Source organism: Nomia melanderi, chromosome 12, assembly GCF_051020985.1.
Source record: "Nomia melanderi isolate GNS246 chromosome 12, iyNomMela1, whole genome shotgun sequence".
Classification (NCBI taxonomy): domain Eukaryota; kingdom Metazoa; phylum Arthropoda; class Insecta; order Hymenoptera; family Halictidae; genus Nomia; species Nomia melanderi.
Genome location: NC_135010.1, coordinates 1,839,517 through 1,862,193, shown reverse-complemented (window position 1 = coordinate 1,862,193; position 22,677 = coordinate 1,839,517). Strand labels below are relative to the sequence as shown.

The window sequence follows — 22,677 nt, the reverse complement described above, 5'->3', positions numbered from 1 at the left end:
TAAATCATTCCCAGAACAACTTTATCGCTGTAATATGTATGATACCCTCCTTTGGTGGCATTCCATTCAATCTGTTTACGGCGTTTAATCGTGCGGTGATAAATAACATGAATTTCTTTCTGAATTTGCAATTCAAAGGATAACGTGTTGAGTGTAATAATTTGTGTTGACGGAAGAAAATAGTTGATCTGAGAAACGTTTTCCTCTGTTTACAGCACGTGCGTATGTATTTCGACGTATTGTTCATTTGTGTTATTCATTTATGTTGTTCATTTCAGAAGACATAGGCAATTTTTTAACACTAAAATTACCGACCAGTTAAATTGACTTTTTGAAGTTCCTGCATAGAAACTCCAAGTACATGTATTGCAGCTATAATTGAATTACAATTCAGTTTGGGTATAGCTAAATCAAATTCTTTATCAGAGAAATATCTGTTACCTTTTTAATAATTTCGAAAAGAAGAAATTAGGAATGGGTCATTTCGGTCTGTTTGATAGTTTTAGTGTTAAAAGAATATACCATTAAAGTAATTTCAAGTAACATTTTTTATGCTCTACAGCAAAAAACAATTTACATTTTCTGTAAAAAGTAATGGAACTGATTAGAAAGTGTTCACAGAGAGATCCAAATGAGTATTGTAGAAGTAATGTGAACAAATGTTTCAAATAGTATTAGATTTCCATATTACTAATCTTAATGTTTCGAATCTTATTACTTATTACGTAAAAACTGTTTCTAATTCGTTAATGAAGTCTTTTGTGTATACATTTGCCAATTTAAACGTATAATTTTAAAACACTTTTAATCTTTAAACTTATATTCTTATTAATGAATTCACGTCTATACAATTTATCAGCCCTTTATTACGCTTGTATGGAATTATTTTACTATTAAAATATAAATCAACATGAAATTGATTTACAAAATTATCACGAATCAGGATCTATGATATTTTATATTTTAGATATTCAGTAAATATTTGTAGTATGGATTAAATAGCAAGAGTTTTGTAACTTTCTTCTTCTTACTACCCTGATAAGTTTCGATATTAATCCGAGAATATACTTACAAATTTATAGCTAACAGAAATTACATTTTTAATCTATTTGTAAAACAAGTAAATGCAAGGAGTGGTACTTTCACACGCACGGCAACACGTTTTTTTAGTACGAATGAAACAACGACTGCATTATGTATGCCAGAAGTTGATTGTCAGTGCAGAAGAAAACGGAAATTTGCGTATACCTGAGAATATATGCATAATACATGTATGCGAGGTGTCCTACGATAAATGCTGGTTGAAATATCGTGAATAAATTATGGATTTTTTAGAAATGTGAACGGAAAATTTTATGGTGTGTCGACTATAGAATTTACCACAATGACAGAGATATTTCTCAGTCCTGTGAAATAGCTGAAAAGTTAATTAAATATCTAAAGGTAGAATGTTATATTGTTAAAATGAAATCAGCGATGATCTCTAACAAGATTTGTAAGTGGAAACTAAGATTACATCTAATCGTAAGTAATCCACTATTCTCCTTTTATCAAACTCAATACATATTTATTTTCAAGAAAACAAAGCACACGTGTTTCCATGATAATGGTTCGATGTGAATTATACTAAAGTCAGAATTATGCAGAATGTTGAGCAGTTTGTATGTCAATTGAAAGGACTTGGATTCTATATAAAAAAAGTAAGCCGAGAACAGAATAAAATTGTTACATTTGAGTTGTGCTTTTCAAGGAAAGAAACGTGCGAATATTCATATAATCGGCAGGATATTATTTAATATAAAAAATTCAAATTCTTTCGTTTAATATTTCTTTCTTGAGAAAATCTAGATTGAAAAAAAATGTCTGTGTATTTTCTTCTGAGATTGCATCATTCTGATAATTACAATTATATTGCTAATTATGTAACATTGTGTATAAGACTGATTTATTTCAAGATAATAAAATTAGTTTTTATCATATATTGTGTAAATAATGTATGTGCATACAGTAACAAATTTTATAGTCATTTGGAGATTAGTTTTTCTTATATACACTTATCTAAGGATATATTAGTTTCAAATTGTATTTTTCCAAAGAATGGTGATTTCCTCAGAATTTGCAAATGTACCTTGGTTTTTCGAAAGTTGAGATCTTTACACGACGTACAGGTATTTTTTAGATATCAAGAACATTTTGACAAAACAAACAATAATACGAAAATGTTTCACAAAAAAGAAAAACATTTTTTATTCATCCCTACTTTTGTTTCTAGAAAATTGTTAAAAGCTTGCGCTTCTTATTGAGTCTTTCAAGATTCCTATTTTGAAGCAGAGATTATAAAAGTGGGGATTTTTATTTTAATCCCTAAAGATCTTTGAATTTGTTCAACGGACATTTGAGAAATTGTTTTGTTGTTGATTGGATGACGTTAAGTTGCTGCATCTACATTGGGGCATAACATAGAACCGTCAGAATTTTTACAATTATTATACATTAATAAAATAGTTCGTCAAAACCAACTGTACTAAATGAAAAAGCATTCTAAATAATCATATCCAGATGAAGCACATTGAACTTGGTTACATACATATTGTAATATAATCGAAAAAGTTCAGTTAGTTTTCCCTTCGTATAGAATAGATAGTCAAGAATATACTGAAATACTGGAAAATAATTTATTACCATTTCTACATGAAAACAATGATATAGAATGGACATTTCAACACGATAATTCCTTCGTCTATAATATCTGCGGAACTAAAGCGTGGTTTAAAATGCTGAACATTAATTTAATAAAACGACCGGCATGTTCACCGGACCAAAACCCCATAGAAAACATATGGGAAATTATGGTCCGACGTATTAATGCAAATAATTGTCAAGTCTTAAGAACGTCATAATTAAAGGAAGTAATTATTGAGTCCTGGAATGATACCACGAACGAAATATTAGAAAACATGATTCAAAGTATGCCAAATCGAATTTTTCAGTTCGTCCATGAAAAAGGTGATCCTACACATTATTAAAATCACATTTATTAATATACTTACTTACTTTTATAAATTATATAAATTGTATATAGTATAAATTTTATGTTTACTTGTTTCATTAAATACTTATTTTTAACATACTTTGTTGGTGATATTATTAACACTTAAAAGCTATTACTTGAAATACTAAAACTACTAAAATCTGTACTGGTACTACAGTTATGCTCCGAAGTATATAATCAGCACCTTCTATTTTTATTCTATATAATTCTGTTTTCTATGTAGGGGAATGGAAAACAATTTTGAACAATGACTATACTACAATCGTACACTTTCAAATCCATCGTAGGTCTTGTAATGCAACAGAATTTTATGTCAGACTGTTCTGCGGTTAAACAGGATCAGGTCGTGTAACGAGTCCGTAAGACAGCCCCACATGGGTTACGATTCTTGTTCAGACGTTCGTATCAAACAAAGTTGTACGACTTGTAATTCGAGCTGAAATAACAATAAGGGCGTGTTTTCTTCGAAGTTTGCGATGATCACTTCTTTGTCAAGGAAGTTGGGGTTATATCATTACTTCAATACGTCTTTTAAAATAAGAAGCGACCTAAAAACAGCTTACGTTGGCGTGAATACTATTTGAAAAGTATACTGTATAAATGGAATAACGTCTCTTATCAACATTTTACATATTATTCACTTACTATCTGGAAATACAGTAATCCACGGTATAAAGTATTATTTACTTCAATTTTCTTCGAGGCAAATACTGAATTCGATTGACACTAAAACTACCGATCAGTTGAATTGACTATTTGAAATGTCTTTATAGAAACTGCAAGTGCACCCATTGAGACTTCAATTAATGTATAATTCGGTTTGCGTATTGTTACATGAATTTTCTTAATAATTTCTCAGAAAAACATTTGTTATTTTTTTATTAATTGTAAAAAGAAAAATCAGAAATTGGTCATTTTGACGCGTATTGTAGTTTTAGTGTTAAAGAAAATTGCGACATTGGTAAAATATATTAATACGTTTAATATTACTTTGTCCTGAGTTTCTTCTAGTTCACAATAAAGATTAATTATGAGTAATTATGGATTTTTTGAGAAATTAAAATAAAGGCAATGATTGTATCTTTTACAGCTGAACACATTCTATAATTATTATGGTTTTCTTGGAAATGGTAACCTGAGTTAGATCTCATCGTGATGAGATATTGTATACACTATTACGTTGAATTAGAATTGATTTGGACTAAGCTTCTAAATCTATTTACGATTTCAATTTATCATTATCGTTAAGCTATTTATATAAGCGTTGGAAACTATGATAATAATCAGCAAAAAAATTATTGTTTTTCAAAGTTTTATAATGTTATACATATTTTGGATATGGAAATTGATTTTCTTCATCTGCATAGTGTGAATAATTATAAAATTTAACATTTCAAAGTCGCTAGTGAGTCGTATATGTTAAAATTTAGAAATGCATTTAAAGACTGTCTACTTTATACATTCAAAACTGAATCACTATACTACTCTTAGAAAAAAAGTTTATTTGGAACATTATTATTTACAAAAATTCAGTTTTCGTGTTTGTACACTTAGCTTAAGCATTCTGAATTTTTCTTTTCTAAAAAGTATTTATATATGAAATTTAAATTGAACTCAATGTCTAATTTAAAATTTTGATTTTGTAGTTTGAATTTCAGATTTCAAATTTCAAATTTCAAATTTTTTTTCTTCTAAAGATGATTGAGTTTTTAAACTTTGGAAAATTTTTCTTAATAAAATCGGTGTAGTTCTGCAAATAATAAACCACACATTTTAAAGGGAAAGAAAATTAGTATTGCAATACAACATTTCTGGTAAACGTCGATTGTTACAGCACGATGAACTCTATTTGATAAAAACAATGTTATCGACAACAACAATATTAAGTGAGCAATTCCTTAAATCGTGTTTTTCTCATATTCAATAATAAAATATAGTAATTAGAATGTAGAAAAAATTATTTTCACGTAAAACATGAATAACCAACAGGCAAATATAAATTTACTGTAGATTTATCATGAATGTATTGTATCATCTCCTACGCCAACTTTGCAATGAATTATTACAATTTCTAATAACTTTATCCAATGGAAAAAAAGTAAAACAAAAAATTCAATGATTTTCCATGCATTAATTGATACTTGTAAACAAAATTTATCGAAGTTCCCACGTAACGATTTAAAGTAGATTTCGACGAATCAATTCTTAGCATTGACACTTGCTGTCGTTTAAGTTGCAGCGCACCGCGGTAATAAACTCACGCTATCGTTTAGTAATTCAGTCGTGGCTTCGAGTGTGAATGTTACCTTCATGCCACCCACATAAACTTTCGGGTACACCAGAGCCACGAAATTCAACAATGAGAAAATTAGTCAAATGGCGGATTTTACAATTTGAACATCTTGAATGATCGCAATCCCAGTGCAAGTTTTATTGTATTCAATGCGATTGCGCCATCATATGTATGATTAAAAGTATTTTATCATCAAAATAATGACAAAAAAATTCAAATTAAATTCTGATAGGATAATAAGTATATTTTTTTATAAAAGGATATATTGTGAACAGCCTATACGAACTTATTATCATTCCCGATTGTTGAAAATTGTCAAACGAATTTTCAATCAAATATACCTTATCATATATACAATAAAAAATTGTTAAACTTATTTAAAACAAATGTTAATGAAGGTGATTGTGAAATTTTCAACAATCAGGAATGATGATAAGTTCGTACACTCTGTTCACAATATATATATATATATATATATATATATATATATATATATATATATTTTATGAAAAATCATATATAAAAATAGAACATTAATTATTTACATGAGAGATATAAAAATAGATTTCTGGATAAATAAAAAGTAATAATTTATTTAATTTATTTGTATACATTGAACCAACGGCCATATAAAATTTTAGAGAATTATTTGTTAAACATAAATGTACGTCCTATTAACAATTATAAACCAAATATTTTGATTGTCTCAGTACGCTTGCTGCTAACTTCATTTTTAATCATTTAGCTTTTTTTAGGAATTGTAAAAACATATTTATTACTCAATTGCTGCTTAATTAACGCGTAGTGAATTATGAATGACATACACCACATTCATTCGGAGTAAATGATATAACTGTACCAACAAAAAGAAGCAACAGTCTTTATACTTTACAATGACATCAGCATAATCGCGTAAAATAAAATGACGTAACTGTGATAAAACAGCATCAGTTGACGTTGAGGAGACTGAGAATATTGTTCGTTGCCGTTATCAAGCACATTTACGCGATCCCCGTAAAGTTACGCAATATCGACGTTGACTTAATCTGATTTTCACTGTTAGCCATAAAGTTAAAAACTATTGATTTCTTTTCCTTTTTAATGATAACTTTGAGGATCAACTTTACTTCCGCATAGAACTTCGGGTGTCTTAAATTCTTTAATTCTCAATGGAACTATCAATATGTGGAAATTTCGTTAATATACCCTTATTTAAAGTAATCATAGAAAATTAAAACTAATTTGGATATATAATTCTACACAAGAAACTACTATGTAACAAACAATTCAACTGATATAGTAGCATGAAATGAAAGAGTGACTATTTTAACCCTTTCATCCCTGAAATGTATTTTTTGTAATACGAATTTTCTGAACAAAAATTTCTAAAAGGTGATACAAAATTTTTTTAATTAGCACTTAAACTGTTAGCCATAAGCAAAGATCCCCGCGTGGTACAGTTTTCCTTTATCTAAGCGTTTTCTAGCTTTCTGGTAATTTAAAATGTACGTGGTACCTATGTATGTGTATTTACCATTCGGGACGAAAGTGTTAAGAAAAGCATGTCGAAAGCTATGACGAATAAAATAATTGAAGAAATTCAGAATGATGGTTTTTATCCAGATTTTATCACATATAATTAAGCAGTTTTTATTCTTAGCTTATGTGGTGTTTATTATCATTGTGGCAAAGGATGTCACTATCTTATCTTACTGCACAATATCTTATTTACATCTCCTCGGAAATGAATCACAGTTTTATTCGTTCAAAATTTTGTGATTTTCCTTCATGTCAATAGAATGTGCTTAAATTTTTCAGACAAGTTAACCGTCAAAATTCACTATAATTAAGATATAACTATTTTGTTAATCTGGTATAATTATTGATACAATTAGTATGTTATTATACCATAAATCACTATATATATATTACATATTATAAATAATGTAATGTACGAAATATAGGGATAGTTTTTTCCTTATCTCCATTTCACTTTATGTGGATAGATTCACAGTTGTTTTTAATTACTAACTCTTTTCAGAAAGCAATACTTCTTCGATATACGTTTTTGCACTTTTTCGTTAAATGATATATTTCAGCGTTCCTCTTATTCGATGTTATCTCGAACAAAAACAATATATCAATAAATATTTGAACTTACATTAACTTTTGTAACTTAAATTAATGTAGTAGTGCAAAGAGGATTACAGTTCTCCGTAGCAAAAGGTACGTCTTCATTACCGTTATGCTTCTGAGCAATCTGAAAATTAAATTCATTCCAGATGGATAGAGTGTCAAATTAAATTTCCATATGAATGTAATGAATGATCCATATGAATGATCACTTATAAAATGTCTACATTTTTGCTAAACGATTTAAATTAGTTCTTACTTTAATTAATTTAATTAATTCATTATAAATTTAATATAGATTATATTTTATAATATACTGTAATGTTTACTTATATTATACATTTAATCCTTCAGCTCTCAAATAAAAACTTTTGGAAAAAATACATTTATTTTCACAATATACTCTAATTAAGTGATCATTTTTAACAGAAATAAATATTTTTATAAAAAAAACACTATTCTATCTGTTCAAAAAACAGTTGATTATTATTATATCGATTTTATACTGATAACTTTATGATTAGCCTACCGGTTCGAATTTTACTGATATTAAATTAAAGGTTACTAAATGGTTAAACAGAATTGCATGTTATTCGATGTAGTTATAAAGATTATTACAATAAAAATAAAATATGTTAAATAATATTATATATTATTCGATGTTGTTCCTTTACTTTTCAACACATTTAGTTTATTGTTATCCAAGTTTCTTTATGCCCACAGAAAAAGATATTTCTTGCTATGAATTACGCATACATGGTTTTCTTTAGTTCTTCATAACACTTACTTAACTACTTTTTAATTTCGCAATTCGTTTATAGGCACTCTTTTGCAGAAAAACGCTGTGTGTATGCTGTTCTGTATTATCACAGATGGATGCGATGAGTCTTGAAAGGATTTCAATTCCAAATACATCTTCAAACCATAAAAGACGAATAATTGGACGATGTTCTATGTTAGTACGAACGTAAAGTCAAGGGATCAATGTTAACGTCACCATAAATAAAAGGAACTCATAATCAAAAATGCACCTAACTATACCAACAAATTATTGATTCAAGTAAACAATCCCACATGTCCCTATCAGAAAAATAAAACCACTAACACGAGAATCTCTTTAATACGATTTGCTCGATCTCTGTGGACAGCAATCTGAAAATTCGAAAACTCCAAGTATATCTTGAATGATTCCGAAGCGCCCAACCTCTCCCTTAAGCCCATAATTATTGTTTTATCTCTTATGTTCCCTAAGAGCCTACTTCAGTTGTTTGCTCTTGACTCCTACTTCCTGGCCCGATATATTATTACGCCGCCCCATGGTAACCGCGAGCCAGCAAGGAGAGTGGAATGACTTCATGGTAAGAAGTGAGGGAAGAAGGAGACTGTGCGTACGATTCCGGCGGGAAAGGGGTGTTGCCTCATCAGTACCGTAGAAAATACGTTCGGTGACACCAGCAATTTCTTGCCAACTGTTTCTCAACCCTTACAAGATTAGATTATTTCATTCGAACCGACCGTGATCCGTGCGAACGATATATCGATTAAAACTGAACACCAGACGCATTGAAGTCTCCGAGTGACCGGCCAGAATGTCGTCTCGAATAGAGTGGATGCTGGTGATCTTTGGTTTGGTCCTTCTTGCACAGTCAGGTGAGTTAATGTTTGACACATTCAGGGGATAGGATATGTTTATATATATTTAGTCGCAGACCGTAATAATAAGATTGTTTGTGAAAATAATGTTGAAGTAGATTCTGTTCTTACGTACCTAGTTTTCTGACTTTAGCTGCAAATTGCAAGTAAATAAATAATTTGTAACTAATTTGCTTATTAACGTTGCTTTATTGTAATGTTGTAAATTACCCGTGTACCGCCGATGATACGTACTAGAGTGAACTTGTTAATGCACATTTTTTTCCTACATTGTATTTGAAGTGTAAAAATACATATTTTGTTAGTTACAAATGTATTGCGGTTTAACTGTTTTATATTAAAGGGGGCCTTCGGTTTTAAGTATTACAGTTTGAGAAAAATAATATTTCCAAGAGAAACAGGTACTTTCTGTACTATGTTATTGTGTGAAATAAGTGTCTTCGCTTTGTTGTGATTAGAGACGTTTTGTATTAGAAAAAAGTGAAAAATAAAGTATCATAGGATACAGTGAAAAAATTAAAGGATACGTGTTAATTTTATATTTTGTTAATAACTTAGAAAAGAAACAAAAAATAGTTTATATTATGTTAACCTGTTTGAATATATAAAATATACAAAATCTGTTAGAAATATGAACCTTTGGGTACGAATTTAATTTTTCAAATCGATTTTTCATAAAAGTGTTTATCGTAACTATAAATTAATTATATTAACGTTTACGAATCTGTATAAAATATTATTAGAAGTTGGTTTTATAGTAAATTCGAGTATAGATAAATATGTGGTTAAAAACAATTGTGCACATTTCGCAGTTATTTGTAAAATAGTCATGATTAATTGTTTGTGAAATCACGGGTAGAAAATGTTAAGTAAATTATTTTCTTTATTCAAATCATCATCTTGGTCGTTACCATTCCTATTGTCTTACTTGCTTCAGTCATTACCCTTTTAGTGCAAGTTTTGTTATCTCGTTTTGCGGAGGTTCATTGTTACCACCTGAATTATCAAACCTATTGAATTAACTATCCATTGTTGTAGTTCAATTTGCTGCTCTTTCTGATGTAAAAAAATGACTCCAATATTCCTGGTGCAACAATAATTGTGCATTAATTATAATAATTTATAATAAAACTATACATGTGTAATCAGCGATATTTACTTATAATAGCTAAACATTTAGAAACCAAAAGAGAAAAAAGTATTCATTATATTTTACTTAAGAATAAAGAAATAATTATTTAACGATAATTGTATCTACCATATTTTATAATACTCTAAATAAATAATCCGTAACACACACTACTTAGGCGTGGGTATAACGTAATCAGTTACGTAATCGTTCCATATCCACGGGTTTCCTTGATGCACGCCAGGAAAGAAAATGAGTAATCCTTACAGAAAGAATTGTGGTTGTACGCAGTTTTACATTCTGGAATGTTACTGAACTGATTCTCGAAGAAAAATTATTACAAATGGGATCGGAAGTATGATTGATATTTTGTTTTTGTTAGATATGCTACAACACTCCGTTTGATTGATCTTATTGAAATATAAACCTTCACGGAAAACCGTACGAAGTTACAATAGAAAACGAATTTGTTTGTCCTATTATGCCTTATGGTGAATTGTAGAAAAAAGAAAAAACTTCATTAAACATTTTGCCTTATATCAAGTTTCTGATAATTGTGAATGTTCTGTATGCATGAGTATTTCCAATATAACAACAATTACTAAATAAGAAAACACTATAAAACAAAGAAAATGCTTCAAAAATATAAATTATGTGTTATCCTTAAGGACCCGCAATTTTAACACTAGGTTTACGGACATTTATTGTATAATTTATTCTATTGGTCTTAAAAAATTGATGTTCGTTCATTTAGATTTTGCAAATTCAAGATTTACAGATAGATAATTATGATATTGATATTGCATCAGTCAAAATCCGCTGAAACGTTTACTAAATAATGTTTATAAACTTCAATACGCGTTGAATTGACGTGTTTCCTAAACCTATTGTAGTATTAAAGAAACAAAAAACTTTACCTGCACGATAATAGTATCAGAGTATAAGTAATTTCAATTAATTACTCAAGTATAAAAAAAGTGGATAATTCTAAAGCTACCTAACCCCAAACTGTTAATACATATATTTTACAGTCTTTTTAATTTATTGTAATTCGTTTCATAGGTTCTACTCTGCAATGTTGGAATTGTTCTTCGGATTTAGAGCCTCTATGCGGGGACCTAATAAACATCACAGATTATCAGAGGAGATTCTACGCAACAGATTGCGATGAACACATCTTTGACTTCATAATACCGGTATGCCGCAAAATCGTGAAAACAGGTAAAAATATTTAAAAAACTTCTAATAATATGCTGCTTTTTAAATTTTGTTCTCCTCTTTTAATGTAGTTTGTTGTGTATGTTGTCCATATAAAAAACAATAATTTTTTTATAAAACACAACTTTTAACGTTTCATTTAACCATGTTTTTAATGCTCTGTAAATATACTACTAAATATGAAAATCTTCAGCAAACCAAGTTTGTTGCATGTAGGTACTACATTTTGTAAAATTGAATGAATAGCATTAAAATAAATAGAGCTAAATTAAATTACTTTGTTTTCTCTTATAGTTACTAGACAACAACGATTTAAAAGAATCGGACTTTATACAATTTATTAATATATTATTTTATATTTATTCTGATAGTAAAAATTTTTACATAATGCACATAATATAATATATTGTGTAAATCAATTTAGATAACAAATTCTGATTAATGGCAACTTATAAGAAGAATGTATTTAAAACCTTTTTGAAAGCATAAATTGTGCAGAATGTCGTCAAAAATTTTTCTGAAGCATATTGCATTAAATAATACATACAAGGTTTCGAAGTTTAAAATACTTCTCAGATAAATATTTCTCAAGGTGACATCTGCAATTTGATTTGATTTAAGGCAACTGTCGGAAAAATAGAAGTGAAACGTTTTTGGAAAGTTGGGAAGTCATTTTCCCATTCATATGCAGGTGTTAAATAAGATAATTGAAATATTTACTTGAAAAATGAATTTAGGTTGGTAAGTTAGCGGTCGTCACATCCAATGGCATAAATAAGAAATAGAAATTCAACAAAATACTTAGACTGAGAGGGCACTCTTCTAAAGACGGGAAAGGCATAAAAAATTCTTTTAGACGAATCATTTCAAAAGCTAGCATTTTATTTAAACTTTTAATATTTTTGAAATCTGACAGAATTCTATAATTACTTTTATTGGAAACAGCTTTTTGAGAATGGAGATAACTACTTACATAAATATATTGTACATAAAAATTGGTATTATAGTGTCACTTTTATGAAGTGGGATATAATTTGATAATACGATAATTTCTACAGAAAGGAGTAGGAAAATTGTTGTAGAAAAATAAAATGATACATTTTGATTATACTTACTATGCACAGTATAGATAGGCATGCCAAAACTTACAATACTGTGAGTGTTTTCAACAAATGAAGATACATTGTAAGATACAATATAAAACAATTTTCGGTATGAATATTTATCGACCGAGTACGTATTTTCCAAACGAAGTATTTTTGATAAACTACTTTCATGCAATCTCCGTGCTTTCATTATAAACTCGTCAGAAGCGTGTCGATCATAATACATTATCACTAGGAAGAAAAAGTTGTAATGAAGATAAATGTGCAAAACGACATTGTACTGACCATTTTCTAGTATTATATGTTACTACATAACAGTGTGAATTTGTATATTACTGGCTCCTAAGATAAACATATTCGTATATACTCAGAACTCTTCTTGTACTATTATGTAGTTTCATAAAGCAGTTAAATAACAAGGCTGAATTACAATTGACTAGAAGTGGCTCCTCATTCATTATAATTCTGTAGATTCGCAATAAAACATAATTACATTTTGAGAATTAGAACATGCTTACAAATCTAAAGTAAAATAAATCTAATACATGCATTGTTCATAGACTCATGGTTTCGTTTTTTTCCTTAGAAAATGGCAAACGAGTGGTGAAACGTGAGTGTTGGTCCGTGTACAAGCATCAAGCTCATATCACCGACGGTCCCTGCAATCCATTGTTGAAGCTTGACGGTATAAGTGACAACGAATATTGCTTCATTTGCAGCACCGATCTCTGCAATTCTGCGACGAGTGCATCGATTCTGCAATCTCTTTACGTGGTCACCCTAGGATTTGTGGGCTATCATTTCTTCCAATCGAAATACAACTTTATTTAACGTTGTGGAAGTTTTATGGTACAAATAACAACTGAAATAAAAGAAAAGAATAAATCATTCGGAAAATTAGTAGAAAACATGCCACTTTGGATAAGTTTAACATTAAAACTACAAGACGGGTCAAAATGGCCCACTCCTAATTTGTTCATTTTGCAGTTACAAAAAAGACAGCAGATGTTTCTCTGAGAAATTATTAAAGAAATTGATTCACGAATGCGCGAGTTGAATTATAAATCAATTAAAGTCTCCATAGATGCAATCTTGTAGTTTTTATAGAGCAATTTCAAAAAATTGATTTATCTGCTCGGTAGTTGTCAGGGTGTGGTCGAGCCCTGATTATTGCACTACGCACCGTCTATGGTGCTGTTTTGAAGGACCACCAAAATGTTGAAAAACGGCTATGGGACTGTAATAATTGTAGGACGCGTTACGTGGAGTAGCGATATTTATTATATAGTTAAGTGATTGTAAAAAACGTGTGTGTGCTTCTGTGTTTTCGCGTGTGTCTGCTTAGTGCAGCGGCCCCTTGATTGTGGTTATTCCACAAAATACCACGTACGAGCGTACATGTGCAGTGCGATTGAAATTTTGTGGCCCATGCGCAGAAATCGGTTTTCGGCCAGGGCGAATCTATTTTGAAGAAGTGGCGTTAGAAGGGGGTATAGGTATCATTTTCATTCTCTCTCGGGACTCATACCACACGCACTCGTTGCCACCCGCGAACGTACCTTAATCAGATTGAGAACGTTTTTAGCAAAGGTCAGCTTTAGAGTTACTCTAATTAAGCTAATAACAATGTACCTACCTATGTAGTTTAAGTTTAAAAAATTTAGCTCTCAAAATACATTTTAATCGTCGTTGTTAAAGACTCGGACTGTCACGAGTGCCTTGAATATATGCTAATTGTGTTGTACTACCCGAAGGACCACCCAGTGATGGAACTAAAAACTTTCTGATGGCTGATTGACTCTTTACTACCCTTGTACATATTTCGTGCTCTGATTGGTCTGGTTGAACTCCCTGATGGAAGTTTTCTGAATTTGTTTCTCTAATTGTTTCGGGCCCTGATTGGCCTGGTTAAACTCCCTGATGGAGGTTGTCTGAATTTATTCCTAAACTTGTTCCTGATTGAACTTGTTCCTCGCTAAACCTCGTTGAGTCCCTGAAGTTTGGATTGAGACCCTTAAATACTCGAACTGTCCCATTCCTTCAGCTCAATCCTTCTCTCATTCATTCGCAAAAACGAGAGTGGAGTCTGAAGGGCGGTTCTTATCTTAGGAAGGAACTCTAATAGTTCCTCAAAATTTATCGAAAATTGTTCAATTATTGCAAAGCTATTGTACGATTTAACAAAGAAAAATGTAGGTTTTCGATTCGAAGATGCGCAAGAATCCAATCCTCGTATTGCACGATTGGTACTAGAAATGCAAAATTCCGATCATATGCTCGAACACCGATCAGGATCGCGAATGTTGCACACAGACGCACTAAGTCGACAAATTTTTATAGTAGAGGATAACTCCTTTAATAGGAACCTCGCTTTATATCAAAGTGATGATTCGGCGATAACAGTGATGCGGAAAGAATTGGAAAGTGCCGAAAGCAAATCATTTGATGATGAGAAACGGACTAATGTACAGAAAGCATCAGGGTAATATTTTGTTTTACGTACCTACTGCATTAGAGACTAGTGTAATGCAGAAATATCATAATGAAATAAGCCACGTCGGGGTTGAGAAAACTATGCGGAATGTTTTGAATAGTTGTTAGTTTCGTGATATGAAATCCAAGGTTGAAAAACATATTAGAAGCTGTTTTAAGTGTATTGCGCTCACACCGAATTCAGAAAAACCAGAAGGAACGTTGTATTCCATACCAAAAGGTAGCGTATCGTTTGATACGTTACACGTTGATCTTTAATCCTGGCATCCCGTTCAAACGTTAATCAGAATTGGTACATCTTCTTAATCATCGACTCCTTTACTAAACACATAAAATTATACGCTACCAAAACAACTAATGCGACAGAAGTTATAAAATGCCTCCGATTATATTTTCAGCATTACAGTCGACCATTGAGGATAATCTCTGATCGTAGTAGTTGTTTTAGGTAACGAGAATTTGAAGAATTTCTACGTGATCTTAATATCGAACATATTAAGATCGCCACCGCATCTCTACTGGGGAATGGCCAGATTGAGCTATTTAATCGTACCATCCTACCCACGATATCGAAGTTAACTGATGATAGAAAGATCGTCTGGCCTAACACTTTACAAGATGTAGAATCCGCGTATAACAATACTGTATCGAAAGCCACGAACGAATATCCGAGCGTGCTGTTATTTGGAGTGCGTCGACGAGTCGAAATGGTCGACAGGCTGCGAAATGCGCTTGAGAGAAATGGGTAAGTCGCACAGTACCACGATTTATCGAAGTTACACGGAAAAGCCAGCGGACAAAGACGGAAAACGCAAAACGCGAGTAAATAAATTTATGATTACAGACATACGGCAGAGAAAAAATACCAAGTAGGCGACAAAGTTATAATAAAAAAAGTTCGACAATTTATCATAAACGTCTCCAAAGTTAATACTAAAGTTCAAAGACCCATATGAAATTGTTAGAGTATTACGAAACGATTGGTATGTGGTAAGGGATGTAGAAGGGTTTAAACTGTCGCAAATACATTATTTTGGGACGTGGGAGGCATCAAACATGCGACCATAGATGACAGGCTATTGTCAAATTAAGATTGTATCAGAATGTACATATATGTAGACGTATTAATGTTAAAACTTTAGGTTAAGTGTGTACAAATGTATATGTATTTATTTCATTTTGTTGATTATGTTCATATTTTATGTATGTTTATCTTGTACTCCTAAGATGCGATTAATCGAGACGGTTAATTGTCAAGATGGCCAAATGTAAGAAAGCAGGTGTGAACGTGGCGTACTGTCAGAAAGGGAAATTGCAAGAAAGGGCTGGAATGAAGGAGAATGTTCAAGAAGCTTCGGTTGAGATAAGCTTCTGGTTCGGAAATGATAAAAGAACGAGCGGCACGTCCGTGGCATCAGTCAATTATGGAAGCCGAATGCCGATGTAATCGCGTCCATTTGAAATTAAAAAATTTTTACAATTATCATCCAGAAATAGATCAAAGTATGTACATATTTCTTAAGAAACATATAATCTTAATACATTTTCGTAATTCGTTATTAAGCAATAATTTCTGAGGAATAAGAAAAAATACACGATGTATTGTACTCTTTTTACTCTTGGACACAAATAAGCACGAAATCGTTGTACCAGTCGTAAAAATGTTTGAAATCGAATGAAAACGCTTCCAATGTTTTCTAATACATATTGTTGACTGAATTGAGTGATGCAACGATCAGTCAATTGATAAACAAATAATGATTTACTTATCATTTATGAAAAACTGTTGGCTAGTAACTCTATAGACATTGTATACATATTATTTTAATTTGAAGGTTCCATGAATATAATTTTCCATTGTAGTAACTGATGTTATAATATTAATTTCTAATTATTATTATATATCGGGTTTCTTGATTAACGTTAAACCTTAGAAGAGCATAATACAATTTTAACATGTGTTATCGTGTAAATAATTGTTTATTAATCAACATATGAATTTCAGTGAAATGTATAGCTTTAGGTTTTTGTAATTAAAATCTTACCTTGAAAGTGTCCAGGCTGTGAAGTAACTATTTCCTTAATGATGCAGATAGGGACGTTCTGGTGACGGTACGAGGTTGCGTGCCGTCACGCGAAATCGATGGATACTGCCGCCATGAGAAATATTTACTAAAGCCCAGCATCACGTGTTCCTTTTGCAACGACTACGCTTGCAACGGTCAAGGATCGATTTACTTATTTACATCACAGTGTTTAGGGTTTCTCTTGCTTCTCACTTGTATCAACGTGTTTCCCGTTAATATTTAATTAACGCTAGAACTACTGGACAGATCGAAATGGTTCATTTTAATCAGAAATGTGTCTTTTCACTTATTCTTGCATTTATCTTAATGAAGACGCTATCAAATATCAACAACTGTGTTCTTATACTTCTTATAAGAAATCTTAAAATCTAATAGATTTCGCTGCTAGTATTTCTAGTGTGAGACATTAATTTACTTTAAGTAACATTTGTTAATGTTATCAGTAAATTAAAATATTACTGCAGAATATTGTTGAATATTGAATAATAAAATACAACTGTAGTAAAATTATAAAACTATTTCAATCACCTATTATTATGTTATTCTAGTATCGAGTCACACTTAATGGAAATATATTTTACCTGAAATTAGTTTAATGTTTTGTACTAATAAACTTTAATGTAATAAGTACGATGATTGACTTGATATGATATGCTCTTTTGTATATTAATATATAAGGCATTTTACGTTGTTTACTTATGTAATTATAATATGTAATAAAAGAATAATTTTTCATCTATAAGATGAATGATCGCTGTGTAATTTGAGGTTTGCCAAGTTTAGTTATATTTACAACATTATTTTTATGTAATACATTTGAGTATTGACAATTAAATTACAATTTACACTGATCAACAAAAGTATGTAAAATCGATATATTTGTAACAGAAACAAACATCTCAGTCACGTGTTATTCCATTCCAATGAAATGACATTTCAAAATATTTCCTATTCGGTGAGTGCAAGAAGTCCATTTTTCAAACAACTCAAGTTAATCGTTATAATAGCTATAATTCTACATAATCCCTTTTTTTTAATGGGTTTTTAAATAATTTTTAAGTTTACTTAAGCCACTACCAACATAAACGTTTCAAATAATATGGATTTTTATATATCTTTTATTTTTAAAAATAAAGATAATCTGAAACATATTCTCCTTCATTATCTATAAACTGCCTATCTACAAATCATAATTACTTAAAAAAAAATGTTTTGTTTATTCTTATTTTCAAAAACAAAAGAAATATGAAATATCGCATTATTTATGAGCTGGCCCAATAGTTTCGTGGATCAGTGTATATATAAGTATAAATAAAGTTCATACTCCCATGAAATATTGTTTGATACTAGAAAAACATGTTCTTTTCGTGATTTCATAGAAATCCTATACGTGGCGCGAATATTTTTAGCAATAGCTCTTCAAATGATACACGAATTAGTTCTAGTGAATAACAGGAAAGACAATGACATGGAACGGCCGGAAATGACTATTGACTTCTAAAGGCAGAAATTAAATGACTTTATGAATGAACTGGGAGACATATCCCGTTCGGCGGTAAGCTTTGCATCAATGGTGGTAACTTTTAACTTGCACACTGGGAAACATGTGTGTTTAGGAGCACTCGTATTTACGTTTATACGCACACGGCCGAGAATAAAGGGTCAAATGCTTGAGTCAATTCGGTAATGTCTTGCGAGGTTAATTGGTCTCCTGACCTCTAACAAGTCTTCTTTAACGAGACGGCAAGCCCCACTTTGTAATCCTGTGTATAGATATCTGTAACCAACTTGGCCATTCTCAGGTTATTGATGAAACACAATTACACCGCTGATAGACCATTGATATGCAAATATACTTTAACACGTTGGCTGCCACAAAAAACATCAGAGTTCTATTCGTCTGCAGCAAACATAAAAAGGAACAGTTATTAATCATTTGCTAGCACAATTCTTACGTTACACTGTTATCTAGTTATTTACGCTATTAGACATGTTTATTCGATGTTATTTATCGTATGAATTATAATTGTTTTCAAGTCATTGCGAAGCTTCGGTCCCATGAGACCATTGTGGCTCCGAAAGTGTTAATCTGCTCATTGTACAGATTTCTAACGATTTTACATCGATTTGATTGATCTCAGGAAATCAACGTTCATGTGGTTCACGTAATAAAAAATATTAACTCTTTGCATTCGAAAGATTTTACTAGAAATATTCAATATTTTCCGATGCGTTATAGACGATGGTTTTTGAAATTAGTTTAAGGATAATTCACACGTAAATTAAGTAACAAAACTATTCTGTTTCAACATTTCACACAGCGATGCATTATCAACATTTACAATAGAATGTATTTACCATTAATGAAGTCATGTAAAGTTAATAATTAAAATGTGTATATACATTGCTATACATTGTTAAACGAATATATAGTGGTGCGTCTTTATATATCAGTGTAATTAAATAGTGTAAGAAAATTATTGTTCTCGTGATTTAAAGAATATCGTAATTTAAATAATGGTTATGTTGAACATTTTCTGTAATTAAAGTTAAAATTAGTAAAAATAAGTAAAATTAGTTGAATTAAAATATCCTCTAAACTATTAACTTTATGATACAAATAGGTTAACAACTTTTTATAAAGAATAAAAAAATACATCAACTGGAGTACAATAAACAATAAACAACGTTGGAAAGCAAAGTCGACCTTGACTTAACACATCCACTCACGTTTCAAAGCTTTTATCAACAGGAATGTATGTTGAAATTACGAAGCTTTCAAACTTATATTTATTTTACTGCAAAACGACATGTCAATATAACAAAAATGTAATTTTACGTAAATTAGAAAAAAATTGGTCTTACAAGCCTCATGATTCAGATCGTCTCAAAATTATTATAATATACAAAGTAGGACCAACCAGACATTAGTTATTAATACTTGTATTTTGATAATTGTATCTTTTGTATTACTTGGGCAAGTACGAATACTCTTGTGAGACCAATTTTGTTCCGGTTTATGGAAAACTACATTCTTGTTATATGAATGTTATATGTTATATTGACATGTCGTTTTGCAATGAAGTTTGTATAAATTTGATAACTTCGTAATTCCAATATACATTCCTGTTGATAAGAACTTTGAAATTTCCATTACAAATAAATATCAATAGTTCAATGTCGGCAGTTCAGGAGTTACGAACACTCTTGTGACTCATTGTATATCTATCATAAAAGTAAAGCAATCTGCCAAACATTAGAAAATAATTAATTTCGTTTATGAAGCTGGCAGTAACAGCTTGTGAGCACGTGATTCGTTTACCTGAACTGGATCACGTCATAACCACTACTTGTCTACTCTGACATCAATTTGAACGTGATGTGTGTTTTAAACTTTCAGTTTACAAGAAGTACTTCACAGTAACTGGTTATATTTTTCTTGAAGTTCAACAGATATAATTTGCAAATAAAATTCGTAATATATGAAATTCATTATTTTTATTTTATAACTAATTTTCAATTTCGGACGAATACGACTTTTCTGAATGATAATAATTTAGTAGATGTTATATTATACACATTATTAATAATATTTTAACGACAAGCCTACAACTAATTATTATTATAATCAATATAATATTATAATTAATGTAAAACAATCAACTAATTTGATTGCGCGCGCGTGTGTGTGTGCATGCATGATATACAGGGTGTATCTAGTTACTGAAATGATCTATAACTTTGTTTCTATTGGATTTTAAAAAAATCGTAAAGATAAGCTTTTCATTATTTGACAGGCTTTGTCATACTACAATACCAGGTTTTTTCATAAATGCATTGGTGCAGTTGCAAAATGCAATTGCACTTTTTCTTAAAAGAAACTCTATATTTTGTTTATATCAATCCTTTCTGTGCGTTGTTTTACATAAAAACGTTTACGATTCTATTATGGCTCATTGGAAACTGAATATTTTTTGAGATATTTACTTCGGATATTCATTGAAGGCATGCTGTTAGTAAGTAAGATTAGCAAAGTAACTCCAATATGACGAAGCATTCACATAACACTGAATATTCAAAATAAAACATCTTGAAAGATATTCAGGTTTTAATGGTAACAGAAGAAGACACTAAAAAACTGTTTATGTAAAAGAAAATAGATAGTTTTCTTTTCTAAAAAAGTACAATTGAATTTTGGAACTGCACCACTGCGCTTATGAAAAACTTGATATTGTACTATGATAGAGTTTGTTAAATAAAGTAAAATTTCCTTTACGATTTTATTCTAACTATAATAGTATACACCTTGTATACTAATATACACAGATTTACGTAAAAGTTTCAATAGAAAATAAGTAATTTTTCATATGTCATACTTTCAATTCAAAAACAAATAGAGGGCAGATATTTTATTATTCATTTAATGATTTAATCAATTTATTTAGTATAATAAATTAGATATTACAATCTAAAGATTTTTAAACCAAATAGATAAAAATAAAATGAGTAAAACTTTTTCGTATGAATGATTTCGGTTTTGAATACAGGTCAACCGTCTCCAATTGCAGTATGGTGATTCACCATTAGACACTCCTTTATGATTCAACGCTTGGTTAACATTTAAACTTGCTGAAAAAAAACAAGTTTATGTCGATACATTCTTTCTCAGTTGCATTTGTAATAATACCTTATGTGCATATTATTAATAAAGTAATGTACGAAATACAGGGATACTTTTTTCCTTATCCCCATTTCACTTTATGTGGATAGATTCACAGTTGTTTTTAATTACTAACTCTTTTCAGAAAGCAATACTTCTTCGATATACGTTTCTGTACTTTTTCGTTAAATGATATATTTCAGCGTTCCTCTTATTCGATGTTATCTCGAACAAAAACAATATATCAATAAATATTTGAACTTACATTAACTTTTGTAACTTAAATTAAAGTAGTACTGCAAAGAGGATTACAGTTCTCCGTAGCAAAAGGTACGTCTTCATTACCGTTATGCTTCTGAGCAATCTGAAAATTAAATTCATTCCAGATGGATAGAGTGTCAAATTAAATTTCCATATGAATGTAATGAATGATCCATATGAATGATCACTTATAAAATGTCTACATTTTTGCTAAACGATTTAAATTAGTTCTTACTTTAATTAATTTAATTAATTCATTATAAATTTAATATAGATTATATTTTATAATATACTGTAATGTTTACTTATATTATACATTTAATCCTTCAGCTCTCAAATAAAAACTTTTGGAAAAAATACATTTATTTTCACAATATACTCTAATTAAGTCATCATTTTCAACAGAAATAAATATTTTTATAAAAAAAAACACTATTCTATCTGTTCAAAAAACAGTTGATTATTATTATATCGATTTTATAGTGATAACTTTATGACTAGCCTACCGGTTCGAATTTTACTGATATTAAATTAAAGGTTACTAAATGGTTAAACAGAATTGCATGTTATTCGATGTAGTTATAAAGATTAT

At 30.2% G+C, this 22,677-nt stretch overlaps 1 protein-coding gene across 2 annotated transcripts; it reads left to right on the top strand.

Moving 5' to 3' along the window:
* The first annotated feature begins 8,853 nt into the window (after positions 1-8,853).
* LOC116426240 (UPAR/Ly6 domain-containing protein crok-like) lies at positions 8,854-17,719 on the top strand. Of its 2 annotated transcripts, XR_012999770.1 has the most exons (5): positions 8,854-9,128; positions 11,323-11,481; positions 13,171-15,822; positions 15,922-16,580; positions 17,170-17,719. XR_012999770.1 is itself a non-coding variant. In XM_031974924.2 (3 exons), exons 1-3 carry the CDS (start codon positions 9,068-9,070, stop codon positions 13,413-13,415), a joined length of 465 nt encoding a protein of 154 aa, XP_031830784.2. In that variant the 5' UTR covers positions 8,854-9,067; the 3' UTR covers positions 13,416-15,875. The 2 variants fall into 2 exon arrangements, 1 of the variants encoding a protein (XP_031830784.2); XM_031974924.2 differs by lacking the exons at positions 15,922-16,580; positions 17,170-17,719 and having other exon boundaries at positions 13,171-15,875.
* The last annotated feature ends 4,958 nt before the right edge of the window (positions 17,720-22,677 follow it).